Source organism: Engystomops pustulosus, chromosome 1, assembly GCF_040894005.1.
Source record: "Engystomops pustulosus chromosome 1, aEngPut4.maternal, whole genome shotgun sequence".
Taxonomy (NCBI): domain Eukaryota; kingdom Metazoa; phylum Chordata; class Amphibia; order Anura; family Leptodactylidae; genus Engystomops; species Engystomops pustulosus.
The window spans coordinates 58,373,579-58,393,798 of NC_092411.1; the positions used below are offsets into that span (position 1 = coordinate 58,373,579).

At 43.0% G+C, this 20,220-nt stretch overlaps 1 protein-coding gene across 4 annotated transcripts in view; it reads right to left on the reverse strand.

Moving 5' to 3' along the window:
* LOX (lysyl oxidase) overlaps nt 1-19,666 on the reverse strand; it is a 43,586-nt gene extending 23,920 nt beyond the window's left edge. For 2 of the 4 annotated variants that reach the window (XM_072141196.1, XM_072141204.1), the window contains exons 1-2: nt 18,824-19,666; nt 6,797-6,905 (exon numbers count right to left, since the gene is read on the reverse strand). In XM_072141196.1, coding sequence (XP_071997297.1) covers nt 6,797-6,905; nt 18,824-19,472 — 758 coding nt within the window. In that variant the 5' untranslated portion in view covers nt 19,473-19,666. Of the gene's footprint in view, nt 1-6,796; nt 6,906-10,418; nt 11,116-18,823 lie in introns of those variants that run through there. The other 2 variants (XM_072141213.1, XM_072141222.1) reach the window with 2 other exon arrangements.
* Nucleotides 19,667-20,220: the final 554 nt, after the last annotated feature.

Genomic DNA, 20,220 nt, shown 5'->3' on the forward strand with positions numbered 1-20,220 from the left:
CGAACAGGTGATGTCGTGGATTGCTGACAATGCTTCGAGCAATTTGTCCACCACCAGTCAGTCTTCCACGCAGTCCACCCATGTCACCGAAATCGCCACTCCTCCAGCTCCTGCACCTCAGCCTCCTCCCCCCCAGTCTGCCCCCTCCCAGGAAAATTTGGCATTTGAACCGGCATACTCTGAGGAACTGTTTTCTGGACCCTTCCCACAGTCACAAACCACTTGTCCGGTTGCTGCTGAGCAATTTTCCGATGCCCAGGTTTTCCAACAGTCACAGTCTGTGGGTGATGATGACCTTCTTGACGTAGTGGAAGTGTGTAAAGAGGTGTCCGACGATGAGGAGACACGGTTGTCAGACAGTGGGGAAGTTGTTGTCAGGGCAGGAAGTCCGAGGGGGGAGCAGACTGAGGGATCGGAGGATGATGAGGTGACAGACCCAAGCTGGGTTGAGAGGCCGGGTGAACACAGTGCTTCTGAGACGGAGGAGAGTCCTCGACCAGAACAGGTTGGAAGAGGCAGTGGTGGGGCCAGACGGAGAGGCAGGGCCAGAGCTGGTGCATCAGCGCCAAATGTGTCAACTAGTGAAGCTCCCGTGGCGAGGGCTCCTGCGGCGAGGGCTAGATCTTCAGAAGTCTGGAGGTTCTTTAAGGAAACACCGGATGACCGACGGACTGTGGTGTGCAACATTTGCCAAACCAGGCTCAGCAGGGGTTCCACCACTACTAGCTTAACTACCACCAGTATGCGCAGGCATATGAATGCTAAACACCCCACTCAGTGGCAACAAGCCCGTTCACCTCCGGCCGTGCACACCACTGCTCCTTCCCCTGTGTCAGCTGCTAGTCAGCCCCCTGCCCAGGACCCTGGCACAAAAACCCCATCGTCGCCTCCACGATCCTCCACAGCATCCACCAGCGTTCAGCTCTCCATACCCCAGACGCTGGAGCGGAAACGCAAATATAGTGCAACCCACCCGCACGCCCAAGCCCTTAATGTGCACATCTCCAGATTGCTTAGCCTGGAGATGCTGCCCTATAGGCTAGTAGAGACCGAGGCCTTTCGCAACCTCATGGCGGCGGCCGCCCCTCGGTATTCGGTCCCCAGCCGCCACTACTTTTCCCGATGTGCCGTCCCAGCCCTGCACCAGCACGTGTCAGACAACATCATCCGTGCCCTGACCAACGCCGTTTCTGACAAGGTCCACCTGACCACGGACACGTGGACGAGTGCTGCCGGGCAGGGCCACTATATATCGCTGACGGCACATTGGGTTAACTTGGTGGAGGCTGGGACCGAGTCTGACACTGGGGCTGCTCATATACTGCCGACGCCGAGGATTGCGGGGCCTACCTCGGTCCAGGTGTTTCAGGCCTACTATGCCTCCTCCTCCTCCCACCCCTCCTCCACCTCCTCCTCCGAACTACCATCCGTGGGCACGGCGCCATCAGTCGGTAGCTCTAGGCACAGCAGCAGTGCCGTCGCTAAGCGACAGCAGGCGGTGCTCAAACTGCTGAGCCTAGGCGACAAAAGGCACACCGCCCAAGAGCTATTACAGGGCATCACGGCGCAGACTGATCTGTGGCTGGCACCGCTGAACCTCAAGCCGGGAATGGTTGTGTGTGACAACGGCCGTAACCTGGTGGCGGCTCTGCAACTCGGCAGACTGACACATGTGCCATGCCTGGCCCATGTGTTAAATCTGATAGTTCAGCGTTTCCTCAAGACATACCCCAATCTGTCTGATTTGCTCACGAAGGTGCGCCGCATCTGTGCGCATTTCAGGAAGTCCAGCCCAGATGCTGCCACTCTCAGGGCAGCGCAGCGCCGCCTCCAACTGCCCGCTCACCGACTGTTGTGCGACGTGCCCACGAGGTGGAATTCAACACTGACCATGTTATCCAGAGTTTACCAGCAGCGCAGAGCGATTGTAGACTGCCAGATGTCAACTTCCACCAGAACTGGTAGTCAGGTCAGTCAGCTTCCTCAAGTCTACAATGAGGAGTGGACGTGGATGTCTGATATCTGTCAGGTGCTGAGTAACTTTGAGGAGTCAACACAGATGGTCAGTGGCGATGCCGCCATCATCAGCCTCACCATCCCGCTGCTTGGCCTGTTGAAAAACTCTCTGGTCAGCATGAAGTCGGAAGCTTTGCGCTCGTCACAAGAGACAGGGGAAGAATATTCCCTTGTTGATAGCCAAAGCACCCTCAGGTCTGTTTCTCAGCGCATATCGGAGGAGGTGGAGGTGGAGGAGGATGAGGAGGAAGAGGAGGAGAATGTTGGTGAGACACAAGAGGGGACCATTGTTGAGTCCTTTACTGTTCAGCGTGTATGGGCAGAAGAAGAGGAGTTGGAGGAGTTGGAGGAGGAGGAAATGGACAGTCAGGCCAGTGAGGGGAGTGAATTCTTACGCGTTGGTACTCTGGCGCATATGGCAGATTTCATGCTAGGCTGCCTATCCCGTGACCCTCGCGTTCAAAGAATTTATTCCAGCACCGATTACTGGGTGTTCACTCTCCTGGACCCACGGTACAAGCAAAATCTTTCCACTCTCATCCCTGCAGAGGAAAGGAGTGTGAGAATGCATGAATACCAGCAGGCCCTGGTGCACAAGCTGAAACAGTATTTCCCTTCTGACAGCGCTAGCGGCAGAGTGCGTAGTTCTGCGGGACAAGTAGCGAGGGAGACTAGGCGAGCAGGCAGCTTGTCCAGCACTGGCAAGGGTACGCTTTACAAGGCTTTTGCCAGCTTTATGTCACCCCAGCAAGACACTGTCACCTGTCCCCAGTCTCGGCAGAGTAGGGCTGATCTTTACAGAAAGATGGTGAGGGAGTACGTAGCTGACCATACCATCGTCCTAAATGATCACACAGCTCCCTACAACTACTGGGTTTCAAAGCTGGACATGTGGCACGAACTGGCGCTGTACGCCTTGGAGGTTCTTGCCTGCCCTGCCGCTAGCGTCTTGTCCGAGCGGGTTTTCAGTGCAGCTGGTGGCATCATCACCGATAAGCGTACACGCCTGTCGACTGACAGCGCTGACAGGCTGACGCTTATTAAAATGAATAAAGGCTGGATTTCTCAGAATTTCCAATCTCCACCAGGTGAAGGAAGCTCAACCTGAATAATTGATCCACTCCTCCTCCTCCTCATTTTCCTCCTTCTCCTCCTCTTTGTACAGTAAAGCAGAGGAAAATGGCTATTTTTTGACAGGGCCCACTGGCTCTTGCTATAGTACTTCATGCATTTAATTTTTCTGGAGGGCCACCTACCCGGTCCTCTGTTTGAAACAATTTTTGTGAGTGCCACATACAGGCACTCAATCTATTCCATTTTACTGGAGGGCCACCTACCTGCTCCTCTGGTTTGAAAAATTTTTGGGACTGCCACATACAGGCACTCAATCTATTCCATTTTACTGCAGGGCCACCTACCTGCTCCTCTGGTTTGAAAATTTTTTGGGACTGCCACATACAGGCACTCAATCTATTCCATTTTACTGCAGGGCCACCTACCTGCTCCTCTGGTTTGAAACATTTTTGGGACTGCCACATACAGGCACTCAATCTATTCCATTTTACTGGAGGGCCACCTACCTGCTCCTCTGGTTTGAAAAATTTTTGGGACTGCCACATACAGGCACTCAATCTATTCCATTTTACTGCAGGGCCACCTACCTGCTCCTCTGGTTTGAAACATTTTTGGGACTGCCACATACAGGCACTCAATCTATTCCATTTTACTGGAGGGCCACCTACCTGCTCCTCTGGTTTGAAAAATGTTTGGGACTGCCACATACAGGCACTATCCAAATTAAATTGTCTCCATAGCAGCCTCCACACGTTGTCTCCATTGCTACCTCCAAAAGTCGTCCATATAGCTGCCTCCATACATCGTCCCTTTATCAAACGAGGTGTGTCAGGCAGAAATTTGGGTTGTTTTCATGGATTCCACATCAAAGTTGTTAACTTTGTCGCCACCCTGCTGTGTTATCCACAAAATATACTGGCAAACTTTTACCATTTAGGGATATTATTTCAGCGCTTCTTGCGCATCTGTTTACATTCCCCTCACCCGGCATATCCTAAACTTATAAGAACGCTACTACACTTGATCTTATACAAAAGGTTCTTAGAAGTGCTGTTTGGGGAGTAGCCTAGAGACAGGGGCTTGAATTGGCGAAAGCTCGCCTGGCAGCGGAGCGCCAGCTCCATGCGCATCATGCGCTTCTTGCGCATCTGTTTACATTCCCCTCACCCGCCATATCCCAAACTTATAAGAACGCTACTACACTTAACTTGGTGCAGGCTGGGACCGAGTCTGACCCTGGGGCTGGTCATATACTGCCGACGCAGAGAATTGCGGGGCCTACCTCGGTCCAGGTCTCAAAGGCCTACTATACCTCCTCCCACCCCTCCTCCACCTCCTCCTCCTCCGAATTACCATCCGTGGGCATGGCGCCATCAGTCGGTAGCTCTAGGCACAGCAGCAGTGCCGTCGCTAAGCGACAGCAGGCGGTGCTGAAACTGCTGAGCCTAGGCGATAAAAGGCACACCGCCCAAGAGCTATTACAGGGCATTCCACATCAAAGTTGTTAACTTTGTCGCCACCCTGCTGTGTAATCCACAAAATATACTTGCAAACTTTTACCATTTAGGGATATTATTTCAGCGCTTCTTGCGCATCTGTTTACATTCCCCTCACCCGCCATATCCTAAACTTATAAGAACGCTACTACACTTGATCTTATACAAAAGGTTCTTAGAAGTGCTGTTTGGGGAGTAGCCTAGAGACAGGGGCTTGGATTGGCAAAAGCTCGCCTGGCTGCAGAGCGCCAGCTCCATCCCAAGATCCAACTAACATAGTTGCAGCACCTTTAATCTACTACTAGTTCACTGCCTCCATAATAATAATAATAATAATCTTTATTTATATAGCGCCATCATATTCCGTAGCGCTTTACAAATCATAGGAAACAAATACAAATGTATTGTAACAGAGCACAACATTTGTATGGAACAACAGGAGTGAGGTCCCTGCTCGCCAGAGCTTACGGTTTATGAAGATGATGGGGTAACACGAGGTAAAAGAATATTTAACGGTCAAGCCATTCTTCTTAGGGAATAGAACAAAATATAATAAATGGAATTGCTGTCGCTTGAACCACTCAGCCGTCATCTTATATACCAGGTCCAGGGTGAATGGGACTGCAGAGAAGTCTGGTGCCTGTTGGTTGCTGGATAACAGATGGGAGGACGACACAGGACGGGTTAGTAGAAGAGTTAAAACTTCATGCAGTTAATGAGTGTTATAGGCTTGCCTAAAGAAATGGGTTTTAAGAGCACGTTTGAAACTTTGGAGGTTAGGTATTAGTCTGATAGTCCAGGGCAGAGCATTCCATAGAATTGGTGCAGCTCTAGAGAAGTCTTGGAGACGCGAGTGGGAGGTCCGCACTAGGGTAGAGGTTAATCTAAGATCACTGGCGGATCTAAGAGCACGGGTTGGGCGATAGACTGAGATAAGAGAGGAGAGGTAGGGGGGTGCAGCATTATACAGAGCTTTATGGATGAGGGTTATTATTATTTTAAACTGTATTCGAAAGGAGACTGGCAGCCAGTGCAGCGACTGGCATGAACTGTAAGCATACATGGTCCCCTTATCAAACGAGCTGTGTCAGGCAGAATTTTGGGTTGTTTTCATGGCTTCCATGTTAACTTTGTCGCCACCCTGCTGTGTAATCCACAAAATATACTGGCAAACTTTTATCATGTACCGATATTATTTGAGCGCTTCTTGCTCACCTCCTTTGGTTCCTCTCTGACACCCATTGGTTTGAAGCCTGAGTCCAATTAGGGTATGTCGCCATGCCACTCTCTAGCCTGCTGCCGCTGCCTCTGCCTCTGCATGCCGTCCCCTATAGTGTCAGGGTCAATTATTGGATGTTTTACATGCTATCTAGCTTCATTCTGTCACTCTGTCATGGCCATGCTGTTGCCCATAATTTCGGCATAATGGTGCGATTAAGCAGCCTCAGAGGCATCCATGCATGCTGCCCCTGCTGTTTCCTGTCCATTTCCGTGGTGTTTCCATCCTTTTCTGAGGTTCCCAGGTGTTTGGCCAAGCTTCCCTGTGCAGAGCCTTGGTCCCCTTGAAAAATGCTCGAGTCTCCCATTGACTTCAATGGGGTTCGTTATTCGAGACGAGCACTCGAGCATCGGGAAAAGTTCGTCTCGAATAACGAGTACCCGAGCATTTTAGTGTTCGCTCATCTCTATTAGAGATGTTTCCTGTGTGGTTAGTGCATTACCACTAACCCAAGTCAGTGTAGAGAGGCTGTTTCTATAGCCTTATAATAATAAGGTTAGACTTGAGATAATCTATGAAAGAGGATCTGATGGAGGCAATGCTGTTTCTAAGAACAAATTTATAGATTCCCTAAACATAAATTACAATTGATTAAAGTTATAGTTCTAAGATTGTATTCCAATAAATAACTTTTATGTTGTATTTAAATTGGTTTGAGGTTTGGCTTACCAGCTCCACCCCCAGGTCCAGTAGGTTGTCCTACTTAGTTACTGCTATCCTTGTAAAGCCAAGGCTTTCGAAAGTGGAGTTCCCCAGCATTGGCAGGAAATGAATTGAAACAAACATTTGGGAGCAATATTGATCACTGGGCATGTTGATATTTAACAATCATGTGCCTTAGATGGGAGGTAAGCCCCTTCTGGTAGCCAAACTTTTACAGAAAAGGCAAACTGTTTGTAGTGAGTTCTTGAAAGGATCGGTTTATACTAACCTTGCAAGACAGTTCTCCTCAGCAGCACATCTCAGGCTGTACATAGACATTCTTTGCACATAAATGGAGGCCTGGATATAATAGGGGTCTGGAACCAAGTCTGGAAGACCTAAGTAGACGAAAAGTAAGCAAGTGAAAATCTTCAAAACTTACAAATAGAGTGCTAAAGCTACGCACTATCATGACGGTCATGAAGTAACGACCTTCAGTTAATAGACATATGGAAAACACTATGTAACATGACTGTACAATGTATGGTTTAAAGTGAATCGATAACAGGTGACTTAAACCATGACTCGTTATGTTAATTGTATTTTCTAGCTTTGTCTCTTTATTTTCCAATGTCTACAGATTTGAGAATCCTCAAAATAGTGTGACAGTCTTTGTATGTTTTACCCAACCTGCTCACGTATCTCTGCTCTCTTGGCCTTGGGCAGTGCATCCATGGTGTCATCAGACTATGAGCTTTACTTAATCCCTGATGACAGTATAGAAGGCTGCCTGAGCCCTAAACCCAGGCAGGAATATGGCCTGATCTGAGTTTTACGGCGCGAGCAGCTGATTTACATGGGGCCAATGGAAACCGCAGTCGTGTGTATGAACCCATACAAATACATAGGGACGTACAAAACGTTTAAACAACAGCTGACGTATGTCCAAAGACAACATTCATGGGAGCCTTAGAGGGGTTTTCTTCTGGGTAGCAGAGGCAGGTCCACTTTTCTCTGATTTATTGTCATGCTTTATTGTCATCCAACACTTTCCCTACTGTAATTTTCTTGTGTAGTTCTGTCATTTTTTAACTACCCAAAATGCACTGCAGAATGGCATATATTTGCATCAGGAAGTAGAAATGACTCAGTATAACAATATGGAAAATGTAGGATTTTGGTTGGTTACCATCGCAGATAATCAGTGTTGACATCATGAGGTCATAAATACTAATTCTGCTTGTGTAATTAATCTTATGATCAAAAGATGTATATAGAGTACTGAATCATTTCCATTCACTTCTCCTATGTTAATATGCCAGAGGATCAAAGTGTAGAGTAATTATTTCATACAGAACATTTAGGGAATACTTAAGGTTTTTTTATGTCTTTGCTTTGTCACTTCATAAGAATGTATTCCCACTGCCTTGTGTCCAGTAAGGCAACTATATCATCCATGATTCTGTACACTTATTACTGAATGCACAAAGTATGCTGGATGTTTATACAAGCAAAGCACCAGTAATCTATTGCTGACAATCTCCCTGCACCTCCCATAAAGCATCTGGAAGTGGATTGTTATCACATTATAAATAGCAGTTGTATGGGTACACTTAACTTCTACCTGTGAAGAACCCCAAAATGTTACACTAGGACCAAGCTAGGGAACAATTTGCATACTTAAGTAAGGTTGTACTAGTAAATGTTATTTTATAAAATTAAAACAGTTACAAAAATGTAATACCCATTTGATGTGGTTGCTATATTTTCGGAATTGGCATTGTTGCTAGTAATAAGTACATATTTACTAACCAAATCTGTTTTAGCACAATCGCAACAGTTTTTGGAACAAAAGTGGGTGGATTTTGCTACTCCAAGACGAGTAGCAAAAGCACTTCGCGACTACTTACCTATTCTTTCTCCCTCTAGGTTTAGCCAATTGTTTATGGTAATGAGAGATCTCTCGAAAGTATGGCTAGCCCCATTGTGTTCCATCCAGTAAACATATATACTCGAGTATAAGCCTAGTTTTTCAGCACAAAAAATGTGCTGAAAACCCAAACTCGGCTTATACTAGAGTAAAAAAATATACGTTTTACCAGGTTTTTGTCATAAAATTAGGGGCCTCGGCTTATACTTGGGTCGGCTTATACTCGAGTATATACGGTACATTGTACATAGCAGCCATATTTCTCAGACTTATGGAAGTTAGGAAGCAAAAAACACTAAATGTCCTTGACACTAAAGCCAAATACATCACTGATTGTGCTCCCTATTGAACCATGGACGACAAGATGTCAAAGCAAGACAATCATTTTAGATATAAAACATCCATGTGCATTTCGGCTTGAATCACCTTCCTCTGGCGGTGGTCAAGCCGAAACGCGCGTTGGGGGCGGCGTTATCCCCGGTACTTCAGCAGTTGCGGTTTGAACGATGGGTAAGACTTTCCTGACGCCAATTCTTCTGTTCTTTCCAGCAGTGGAAATATGAGATATTTATGTGAATTTTTAAATTTCTTTTCCCTGTCATCCACTTTATATGTAGTTCATCAAACTTGTATGGGCACTAACCAGTTTGTTAATTCTTATGCTTGTTTGTACCTAAGGAGATAACTCCATTTCTGTGTACCATTATCTGTGGCTTTTTGCATAATCTACATACTATTTTAATAGCTTTTGACTATAAGTAAAGATATATGTTTTATATCTAAAATGATTGTCACATCTTGTCGTCCATGGTTCAATGGGAGACACAATCAGTGATATGTTTCTCAGACTGAAGACAGCTTATCATCCTGCTCACTGCAGACCCTATAGTATGACCAAAAGTTCAGCTTATTATTGAAAATTACTGTTGCTCCAACAAAGTATTGAAATACTGATGCATGTTACCCCATACTGGTTACAGAGTAAGCAGCATAGTTTACATTTCACAATGTGAGCATGATCTAAGGTCTCTGCTATGTGCAGGATTTAGATAAATCTTATAGGTAATGAATAATGCACTGGACAGGAGCTGCCCTCTTGACATAGACTAGAAATATCCTTTCTCTCATCACACCTGGTGTCAAACTACCTGTCCTAGCATGACTTTTCAGGAATTGGACTGCAACATATTTTACAATGTAAGGCATTTACTCTATCTGGAATATTTGTTAAGACTACCCTACAATGCTAGGATTTGTAGTGCCAGTGATGGAGTAAAGTAGTCATACGGTGCATTTATAGTCCACAGTTGGCTCATGAAAGGACCTTTGTTGGAGATGTAAGAGTCAAACCTGGAATAAATGTCTTGCAAGAATTTATTTCTTCTGACATGGCTGGAGAGAAATGAAATGTAATACACGAAGAAGTGAAAATTCATATACTGTGTCGAAATGGGACTTCTTATCCCCTTGTATCCTGTTTGATTTGCTCTTGTTATACAATATTGCTTCACGCTAGCTGCAGAGAACCGTCCTTCCTGTTCTTAGAATGTCAGAACATTAAATCAAGAAAACATTATTTGAACTATTTCTTCTCCATCCCACAAATCCCTGAAGGAAAGTCCCTACTTTGATTCCAAGCCCCCTCTGCTCTTTAACTGCCCCTCTCCTTGACCTAATTTGTAACTGTAGATATCTGAGAAGACCATATACTGGATCCAAAGTTTTATAAAGAGTAATTTTTGCATTTAGATGTATTGTATAGACTAATGCTAATGCATGGATCTATTAGACAGTAATCTATACTGTGCCATTTAACCTAAACATTGGTGGGGTATTTGGTTACTTTAAGCTGTAAAATCTAATGTGTTACAGTACATGAACTTTAGGGCTTATTACTTTCAGGCAGAATTAGAAGAGTTATTCTGGACTAAGTGTTGCCAGAATATAGCTATTTAGCAGATAAGTGTCTAATGGATCTTACCATATTGGAAATTTCTTGTGCCATAGCCTGGCCTCCGTCTTTGGCTTGATCTCCTTCTTTCATATGTATCAAAATAGTTGTAATAGGAATTTTCTTCATGATACTTGTATGGGTTGCGTGGATCATCTGCTTGCATTGCATTAGATCTGGCTGTGTTACCTGTTGCGTTGACTCTTTGAGACTGTTGCCCACGTGAAGGGTGAACAGTACCAGGAGGTCTTTCTGGAGCACCATTTCTGCTTCTTCCTGTAGCATTATTACCATGGCTCCCTGACCTGGATGCCTGGAACCATAGTTGGTCAGCAGCCTCCCTTGGCCTTTGTGCATCTATTTGAGTTGATTCTCTTTGGTTACTATTAGAAATGGATGATGAAGGTCTTCTAGTACCCGTCTGATTCTGGTTGCTCAACAAAAGCAAAGAACTACTGGCTGTATGGACCATGGATTCCCGTCTCCTGGGAGGCAGAAACTGAGCACCCTGGCTCCGCAGACTGTAAACTCTTCCGTTATTATGCCATTGTACTCTCTGTCTCCAAATTGTACTTACTCCAGGATGGTTTCTTTGATTCTGGCAGCTGCCTTCCAAAGTACAATAAAAGTACACAGCAAGCTGCAGTAAAAATATACCACTTATTGAACATACCATGTTTGTGGCTCAAATTATAATTGATTAAAAATTGCTTCTGAAAAACTAAAAAAGCTTGATATATCAGGTAGCAGCTAGCTGGAGGGAGGCTAGACCCTTCTCATCTTTCTAATATTTTGCTGGTGCTGGTAATAAGAAAAAGGGAGGGGGTTTGGAGTAAAGTTACCAGACCTCCCATTTAAACTGAAAGGTTATATAGAATTCAAGTGCAGGGGCTAAACAGCAGTCCAGGTATCTGAACTAACATCTTAGCAGCCCTGTAATGTAAACCATACAAAACACTTCTGGGAGTGGTCTCTAGTGTGTAGTATTTGGGGGTTGTAGAGTTTCCATGGTGTTTTTCACTAGGAAAAAAGTTTTTGGATGAGTGCCCACATCTTATTTATGCACATTATAGACTGAGAAGTTGTGACTTGACATATCTCCTGGATCTGCTTATCCTCCTGAGCTCATAAAGACTTGCACGGTTCGCCTCCTCAATGCCCACTGTGAAGGGCACATCTCAAGATGCAAAGGTGAGAATAGACTGGTACAGACAGGTTATCCTGGGGATTATTATGAAGGAATATAACCGTATCCAGGCACATCTGGAAGCTAGGAAACAGGAGAACAGTTGTTTCTTCCACACGTGTATCTTTAATATGAGATCCTTCAATGATTATTTCCTTCTGAATGCATAATGTATAACATACAATGTTCTACCAGAAGATTCTTGACGTTTACAGCGCAATTAATTTTTAGCACTGGTGCCTGAAGAGTCTGACTTTGATTTAAGCTTGTATTGGACATATGTATTGCATATATACTATCATCCATATCTTAGCATAAGTCACAATTCTACAATGTAGCACATATGTTTACTATAAGTAATGATAATTAAAATATGGAATGACAATGATAATTTGACAGTATTCCTGGGCTGTAAACACAAAGATTAGACATAGTCCGCTCACAGTAATCACTGCGCACCAATCTGCAAGTATAGGAAGCTAAATTTACCTTGGGGAAAATCTGTTCTGTCATTTGGATTAAGGGAATGTTACCTGCAGTTGTGGAGTCGAAAAATATACATACTCCATGTAGTAAGTCATATAAATTAAAGTAAATGATATACAGACGAATTATTAAATCACTTGTAGTCACTGAAAAAACAAGGATCTCTAGGCACATTTGGGAATGTGCTAAGAACTGTAAATGATCTTTTACTATAGTATAAGTATATATATCCCAAAATTTATCCCAATTATGGCTTAAAACACATTATTCAAAGAGGCTGGGAAATGCTGGGTGTTCTCTCTCAGGCAGAAGGGAGATAAACCGAGCAGAGGAACAAAAAGTGAAGCACACACGATTCAAAGGTATCTTCAATACAAGGAGATTATATCATCATATTTCTTAGGCTCACCTTATTGTATAAAGGATAGGCTTTTACTTCAAAATTGATCTGGTATGCTGCCTGCCGTTGGCTCCAACGCTAGAGCAAGGTCAGATCCTGCTGTTTATACTCTAGTGGGCATGGAAATCAAGGCACTAGGAATTTTTCGGAGTCTTGGATGATGGCGCTGCATACACTTCACATGGATTTAAAAGCGGTGTCTTTATTGTTTGCAAATGTTTTTCAATCCTGTACTAGGATCTTCTTCAGGCATGTTTTTAATGCCTGAAGAAGATCCTAGTACAGGATTGAAAAACATTGTAAGCAATAAAGACACCGCTTTTAAATCCATGTGAAGTGTATGCAGCGCCATCATCCAAAAAATTCCTCCGAAAAAATCCTTGTGCTTTGATTTCCTAAAAAACATCATGTTATTTCTAGTTAAGACTTTCAACAAATGGACAATATATCAGCTTGAGTAAAAACAGTACATTTTTTGCATTAAATGGGGATCATTTATCTTAGTTTTTCTTTTCTGTTTTCTCTTTTGTTGGTGTTTTTGGTTTTTTGGACCTTATTAAAAGATTTTTTTGCATCCTTAGGTTTGTCCTATTTTTCTTAGCAGGGCAATGTGCTTGTTTGATTTTGTTTTTTTTGGCGTAAATAAGCTGAATTGCACCAAAAAAGGTGCAAAACTATGGCAGCAAAACCTTGGCATCAGCATGTTCCTTTCATGGAACAAAGAATAAAGGGACAAAAATGTACAAATGAATAGCAGGAACAGAAGTGAATTGATAGATATGACAGAGTTCAAAAAGCCATACGATCAATTAGACAAAAAAACATGAAAAAAAAGAAAAAACAAGAACATAGAACACTAACTATGATAAATGACTCCCAATGTGTCATATTGATCAAGCTACAAAAATCTGTTGTAAGTTGCAGCAAAAAACTGCCAAAAAAGCTCCTATTATGTGTTTTAAACAGTTTTGAGTCAAGTATATGAAACTAGAAGGTGGTTTATAGAAAAGGGGTGTGGCTTAAGTTGCGCAAAAGAAAAAAAAACAGTCTGCCTGGACACAAATGTGTGCTTTTCACGCATCAATAACAGTGAAAAGACTGCCAAATCACAAACCCATGCAGGACCTGCTCTATGTTTTGTGGCTTGAGCTATGAGCCAACATGGACTCAAACTACAACCGTGTGAGTCCATAGAAAAGCATAGGGATGTGTGTTGGTCTTTGAAACAGTGACCAGGTGCAGGGAGTCTCTTGCAACAAACTTATTAATTTTAGTTTCTCTTCCTTTACAAATTAGGGGTAAATTACTCAAAATTCAATATCCTGTCTGATGCTGCACTGAGCTGTTCTCGGCCTTTTGCCCCCACCCTTACATTCCTACAGGAGCTCACACTGACACACACTGGGGCAGATTTATCAAGTGTCTGAAAGTCAGAATATTTCCAGTTGCCCATGGCAACCAATCACAGCTCAGCTTTCATTTTACCAGTGCTCATGAATATTTTAAAGGGGAGCTGTCATTGGTTGCCATGGGCAACTGGAAATATTTTGACTTTCAGACACTTGATAAATCTGCCCCACTGTCTTCCTGCCAGCAAACAACAACACATTGTGAGGAGAGTAAAGCTACAAACAGCTAAGATCTTTATCCAGTGAAGGGGGAGGAAGGTATATAGCAGAACTGTGTGTATTATAGGTGAGTTAGCAAAGCTGAGATTGTCATTGTGTGTTATATGCATCTCATGGATCTCATTACCTCTGATCTGTCTCATCTCTCTCTTTCTATGTGTAAGACACTAATACAATGTTCAGGAGCTAAATAAAAGAATAAAAGTCTATATAAACCTTTGCCCTGATAATCTAACCACATTGTCAGCTCACAGAACTAGTGTCTGCTTAGAGAGGTACCAAGGTAATGTAGGACCCATCTGTAAGATATAATGTAGACCTATATAGTCAGCTCTTTTAGGTACTATATCAAAACTGTGTCACTAAAGTCTATATTGATCATATATTAAAGGAGTTTCTGTAAATAACATTAAAATTGAATTCAAACTAAAATTTAATAAATAAATAAATCAACGTAAGGTCCCTACTTCAAAACTAAACCTCACAATCTTATTTCTCAAATGAGTATCCATACAAATTTGCTGCAGTATTTTACAGGAAGTTGTGGTGGCTTATAAATGGGGTTATGGAATGCTTAGTCATATTGTATATCTATATATGTAAATTCATGTCCTTTGTAAATCAAAATTTGTATCTAAATGTCTTAGGATCATCCATCCAAAATGGTAAACTTTCTGTACCGTACCATAGTGGTAGATAAAATGATATATGTAGATATATTCAGTCTAATGGTAATGATGCATACATAACTGCGAACCATTCACTTCTATGGGGCTGCACAAGATTATTGCCAGCCCTATAGATCTAGGTCAGGCATGCACATGCGTCCACAGTTTGGGTCTTCTATTTTAACAGTATAACTTATACCCTATACATATGTTTCATGGAAATATAGTTTATGGCCACATTTCAGCAGTTTTGACCATGCAAAACCGCATACACTGTTGAGTTCAGGAGAGCTTAGTGATTCCTTTTTGAGTGATGTTAGTAGCAACAGGATTGTGAAAAATGAAATTTTTAACCAGCTCTGCAGCTCCTCTATGGGCTGTAAGAAAGTGAGAGGTGTAGTTTGGGAGGAAAAGGTATCTGACATACTGCAAATGGTTGTTTGGTGAAGTTACCTAAGGAATCACAAAGATATTAAGTAAGCAGGAAAAGTCTGGCTTGTTTATGTTGGCCTAGCTAGCATAGACACCTTTAAAATGTCCGTACTGGGCCTGCTTATTATAAAGTAGGGGTAGGATGGTAGTGGGACACTTATTCCATCCAGGCTTCGGGGTAATATGCAAATTTTCAAAATAGGCTACTGGGGTGTGGAGTAGCTGGAGCTGAGGCTACACGGTGTGGCTACTCCACAACCTAGTAGCCTCTTTGATCAGGCTCAGCTACAAGGAACTGCACACACTCGTCCGCAAAGCCGATCTCTGCTCCAAGGCCAGAGCTACTGCGCATGTGTAGAACCCTGGCTTCATGGATGAGTGCGCAGCACCTTGTAGCTGCGCATTGAAGATATCTGGGTAGAAGGATAAAGAGGCTACTGTGGCATAGCTTCAGCTCCGGCTACTCCACACCCCAGTATCCTCTTCAGAAAATTAGCATATTAGAAATGATAAAGGGGAGTAAAGGATTAGTCCTAAAAAGAGCTATCCTTACATACATTAGATGAACCTACCACTGCATCTACCTCAATAGGTAGATCCTTAGTGGTAGGTTTCCTTTAACCATAATATTTAATATTATATATAAATATCTAATATTTGACTTCTAAACTTCATTAGTAGGTTAGGCACCACCTAGAGATATGAAAGCTGGACTGTGTTACAGATAGTAAGGTAACTGAAGAACTCCATATCCTGCTGGTAAAGAACAGGTGCCTGGCACCCAGGTGAACATATAGATAGGGACCTGTTACTGCTTCACATTCCCTCCTCTATCCTCTATGTACAGAAAAGTATGGTTACACAGCTCTCCCAGTAGTAAAGCAGTTTCACAGATGACAAGTAAAAAAGCCACACCTCCTTTCTTAGAGAGTCTTAATAACTATAAAAGTTTCCCTTTGTTCAATTGTTCCCAATGCAGGTTCTCTAGAAAATTTGTATACAGTAATAACATTGATACATTTCCCTTGAACGTTACATGCCGTTCCCTTCTAACTGTTGATGAACGCTTATCAATAAACTCATCAGTGACAACAAGATGGTTTAAAGAGGGCAATTTACCCTGTGATCTTCAACTTTTTAGTGGTCATTGCTTATCTCTCATCCCAAAATGCTTTTGCAACATCCCCCACTGGGGCCTAGCCTTTTCTTGGGGCGTGGAGGCAGCCGGGGACCAGAAATACCGGAGTGGCTGGCAGTTGCAGCCTAGGCACGCTGATGTCCCGGTGCTTGGTATGGGGAGCGGAGGGCTGACCTACAGTCTGGCAGGTCTCCAGTGAGTGGTGTGTGCAAGAAATATGGATGGAGAGGCTGATGTACTAGTTCTCTCTGAGGCAACCCCCTGAGTGTCTGTAAGATAAGTCCCTGGTTAATGGATGGGGATCCTGTGGTGGTAGACAGTCCTAGCCAGGGATCAGACAGGGGCGACATTGTGCAAAATAACTCACGGTTCTTTATTGAACAGGTAGCAGGCAACAGGCCTAAATGGTCAACAGCAGATTCTGGTACTGGAGTGCTCATGGAGAGGGTCCTCGGGAATAGTGACCAGCCTGGTAGTAGATGCAGGCTGGGATGGCGCTGTGTCCAAACTGTGGAAGCTGCAGATCTGAGTCTCCTGACTCTGGTCCTGGGACTAGGTAAAGTGTCAGTTCTGAACACTGTCTCTCTCTTCACTCTGTCTCTGTAGACTGACCATGCAGTCTAGAGGTCTGCTGGTAAAGAGATGTGCTCTCCAAGAGAGTTGGTGGTAAAGAGCAGGCTCTTCAGAAGGAGCATGAGGTCCAAGATCTTGTGCTTCTCACTGCCCAGGGGTTTTATTACTTCCCCTGGTCAGGTGGTAGCACCTCTCCAATCACACTCCAGTTTACAATACAGCAACATCATTGGTCAATAACTTACACCCACTTAACTATTGTCTGTTCAGGCAGGATCTACAAATGCTAATTACCTGAGGCTTCCCTGCATTATCCCTTGGGTGAGTTGATCAGACTCCCCAGATGGATCCTGACAGGTAGAGGATCTTATTCGCAACTACTCCCTTACCTATACGTTGGCAGGGGTGTTGCGCTTTTCTCTGTCCCAGTCAGCAGTTTTTATTATAATCTATGGACTATATCTTAAATCTTCACCACATCAGACCTTGTCTAAACAGGTCCAATCTGGCAGAGATCCCTTCCGTTTCTACTAAGGAGCCCTTAGTAGATCCAGAACGCCAATTTTATTCAATTCCCCATAGTTTGTAATATTAGCTTCTGTACACCTTAATGTTCAGGGTAGGGATAAGCCTGTCGGTGATTGTAAAGTACTGTAGCTGAACTACATGTTCCAGCAACATTTTTCAGCATTTTGCATTTTCCTGCAGCCAGTTTTCAAGCTTCTGCGCATGTCCATAGCTATCCTGCCCATTTTTTAGGATGTTATTGAGGCGGTGAGGCCATGAGCTCCTGCTGAAGTTCTGCCAGTATCTTAAGGAGTGAAAACATCTGCTATCTGACACACATAAATAGCAAGATGATCAACACAGCAATGGGAAAGATAGATAGATAGATAGATAGATAGATAGATATGAGATAGATAGATAGATAGATAGATATGAGATAGATGGACAGATAGATAGATAGATCTTAACAATCTTAAACCAGATAGACTGCTTTCTGTAAAATTCAAGAACGAGCAATCCAAGAACACTGCAAGAATCTTCACTTATTTTTTTTTCATTGCCTTTCATATGGTGACCTTACGATGTTCCCAATTGCTCCTCATGTCTGTTCTTTATTGTCATCATGTCCCTCCTCATCTTTTATATAATTCATATGTCTGGAGATCGTCATTTTAGGAATACAGACAATTTTAGTGGATACATACTTTCTATTTTTAGTCAAACAAAAAAAAAAGAACAACCATTGTCTGGTGCTGCACATACAAGATTTCTCTCCATCTTGGGCACATCGGGGGTTATGTATCATTGGTTTTGCTGGGCTATTAAAGCATTTTGCAACTTTTTTGAAATATTTTGGAAAAATATCCCAAACTGCAAGAAGGGTATAAGAACATTTATTAAAGGGCCAAAGCCACTTTAATGTATCTGATGGGCAGTGGAGCTCCGAATACAGACATAGAACTATTCCATGGACTCTGCATAATGATAAACAAGCCCCTTTGGATTTATTATGCAGTTAGTGTAGTATAATATAAATATTCGTACTTAAGTTTGATGCTGTTTAGATATGTGTTATAAACTATTTATGAATGAGTTACCGATAGGACGTAGGACAATACAAACCATACATATATCATATATCATGTTACTATTAATACCAGCCAAGACCTTGTATGCACTATGCATTCTTCTAGCAATTACATCACAGGACTCATGTGTAGTGTCTGAAACATTTACTATCATGGTTTATCTGCATTTATAGACAAACCTGGTATACTGGAGCCCCCTTCTGTTGTGTCTCAAAATTGTGCAAAATCATAACCGGAATGGTAATAAAAGGTGTCTGTCCATATTGTAATGACATTGCTATAGACGTGGTATAGTAGAAAAAGTTTTTATATTTATCCATATATCTTACCATACTGATGATAACGGGTACCATAGCCAGGTCGTTGCCTGTCAGATGACCTTGGCCTGTCGTAGGTGTCGTAGTAGTTGTAGTAGGGATTGTCATCATTGTACTTGTAAGGGTTATATGGATCATCTCCTTGCATCATGTCCAGTCTCGCTCTGTTGCTCGTAGTTGCATTTACTCTTTCTGACTGCTGTGGACTCCTGTCTGATGCACTCTCTTGTCTGTTTCTTTGTCTCGGAGATGCATCTTCTCCCTGACTTCTTGATCTTCCAGCTTGGAACCAGAGACGTCCACCAGTCTCACTTGCCTGATTTGTGCTTGTGGTTTGTAGAACTTCAGTCTGAGGGCTTTCAGGTCTGGCAGCTTGTGGTCTCCCTGAAGTTCCCGAAGATGTACTATTTCTGCTGCTTAGTAGCAGCAATGGATTATGAGGGGAACCTGATGAAGAAGTTCTTCTCCTTGATGGCTGATACTCAGCTCCCTGGCTCAGAAGGCTGTACACTCTCCCATTGTTCTGCCACTGCACCCTCTGCCTCCATAAAGGGTTAGGACCAGCAGCTGTTCTCTGATGTTGGCAGGTGCTTTCCAAAGTGCAATATATAAGGAAGACAAAAAGATGCAGTAGAAATATAGTGACTTTTGAGGAGTCCATCTTTTAAATAAAATATAATGGATTAAGGCTTCAGAGGAAAAGTAACATAAGTCTTGAAAAAAGTAATCGGCTGAGAATAGAATCAGTTTTGTAAATGAAAGGGTAGCAGGACGTCTGTCTTTTAGGCAAAGGAGAGGAGTGAGCTACTTCTCATATTTCTATAGCTTTGCTGGTGCTTGTACTGGTGAACAGAGGGAGGAGTGATGGGAGTTTTTAAAGTTTCTGGCACATTTTATAAAAGTTATACAAGGATTATTGGCTGGCTGCCACATCTGTTATTTGTTCCTATAATGCGATAGAGAACGTAGGGATTAACATATCTTCAAGACATCATATCCAGAGGGCATAGAGAAATGGGCACAGATATAGTAGAATCTATCACAGAGGAAAAAAAAAAATTATGCCATGATGAATTAGTGTAGGTTGCTACTAGAATAAATAAACACTTCTAATAGTCACTAACTTTCCAATCAGGGCAAGTCCTGTAAGATTTCAGTAAACTGAACATAATTAAGTTTCTCTGTTTTAAGTCATTTTTATATTCAGTTCTCATTTACCTTAAATAGTATTCCCACGAAGACAAGTTTCTTATAACAAAATAACATTTTGGGGCTCATTTACTAAGGGTCAGCGGACCGCACTATCGTCGGAATATCCGATGATTTCTGATGTGCGCCACATTTACTAGGGCTTTTTGTCGCACCCGATTGGATTTTTGTGCATGTGCGCCGGCTTTCACGTGACACAA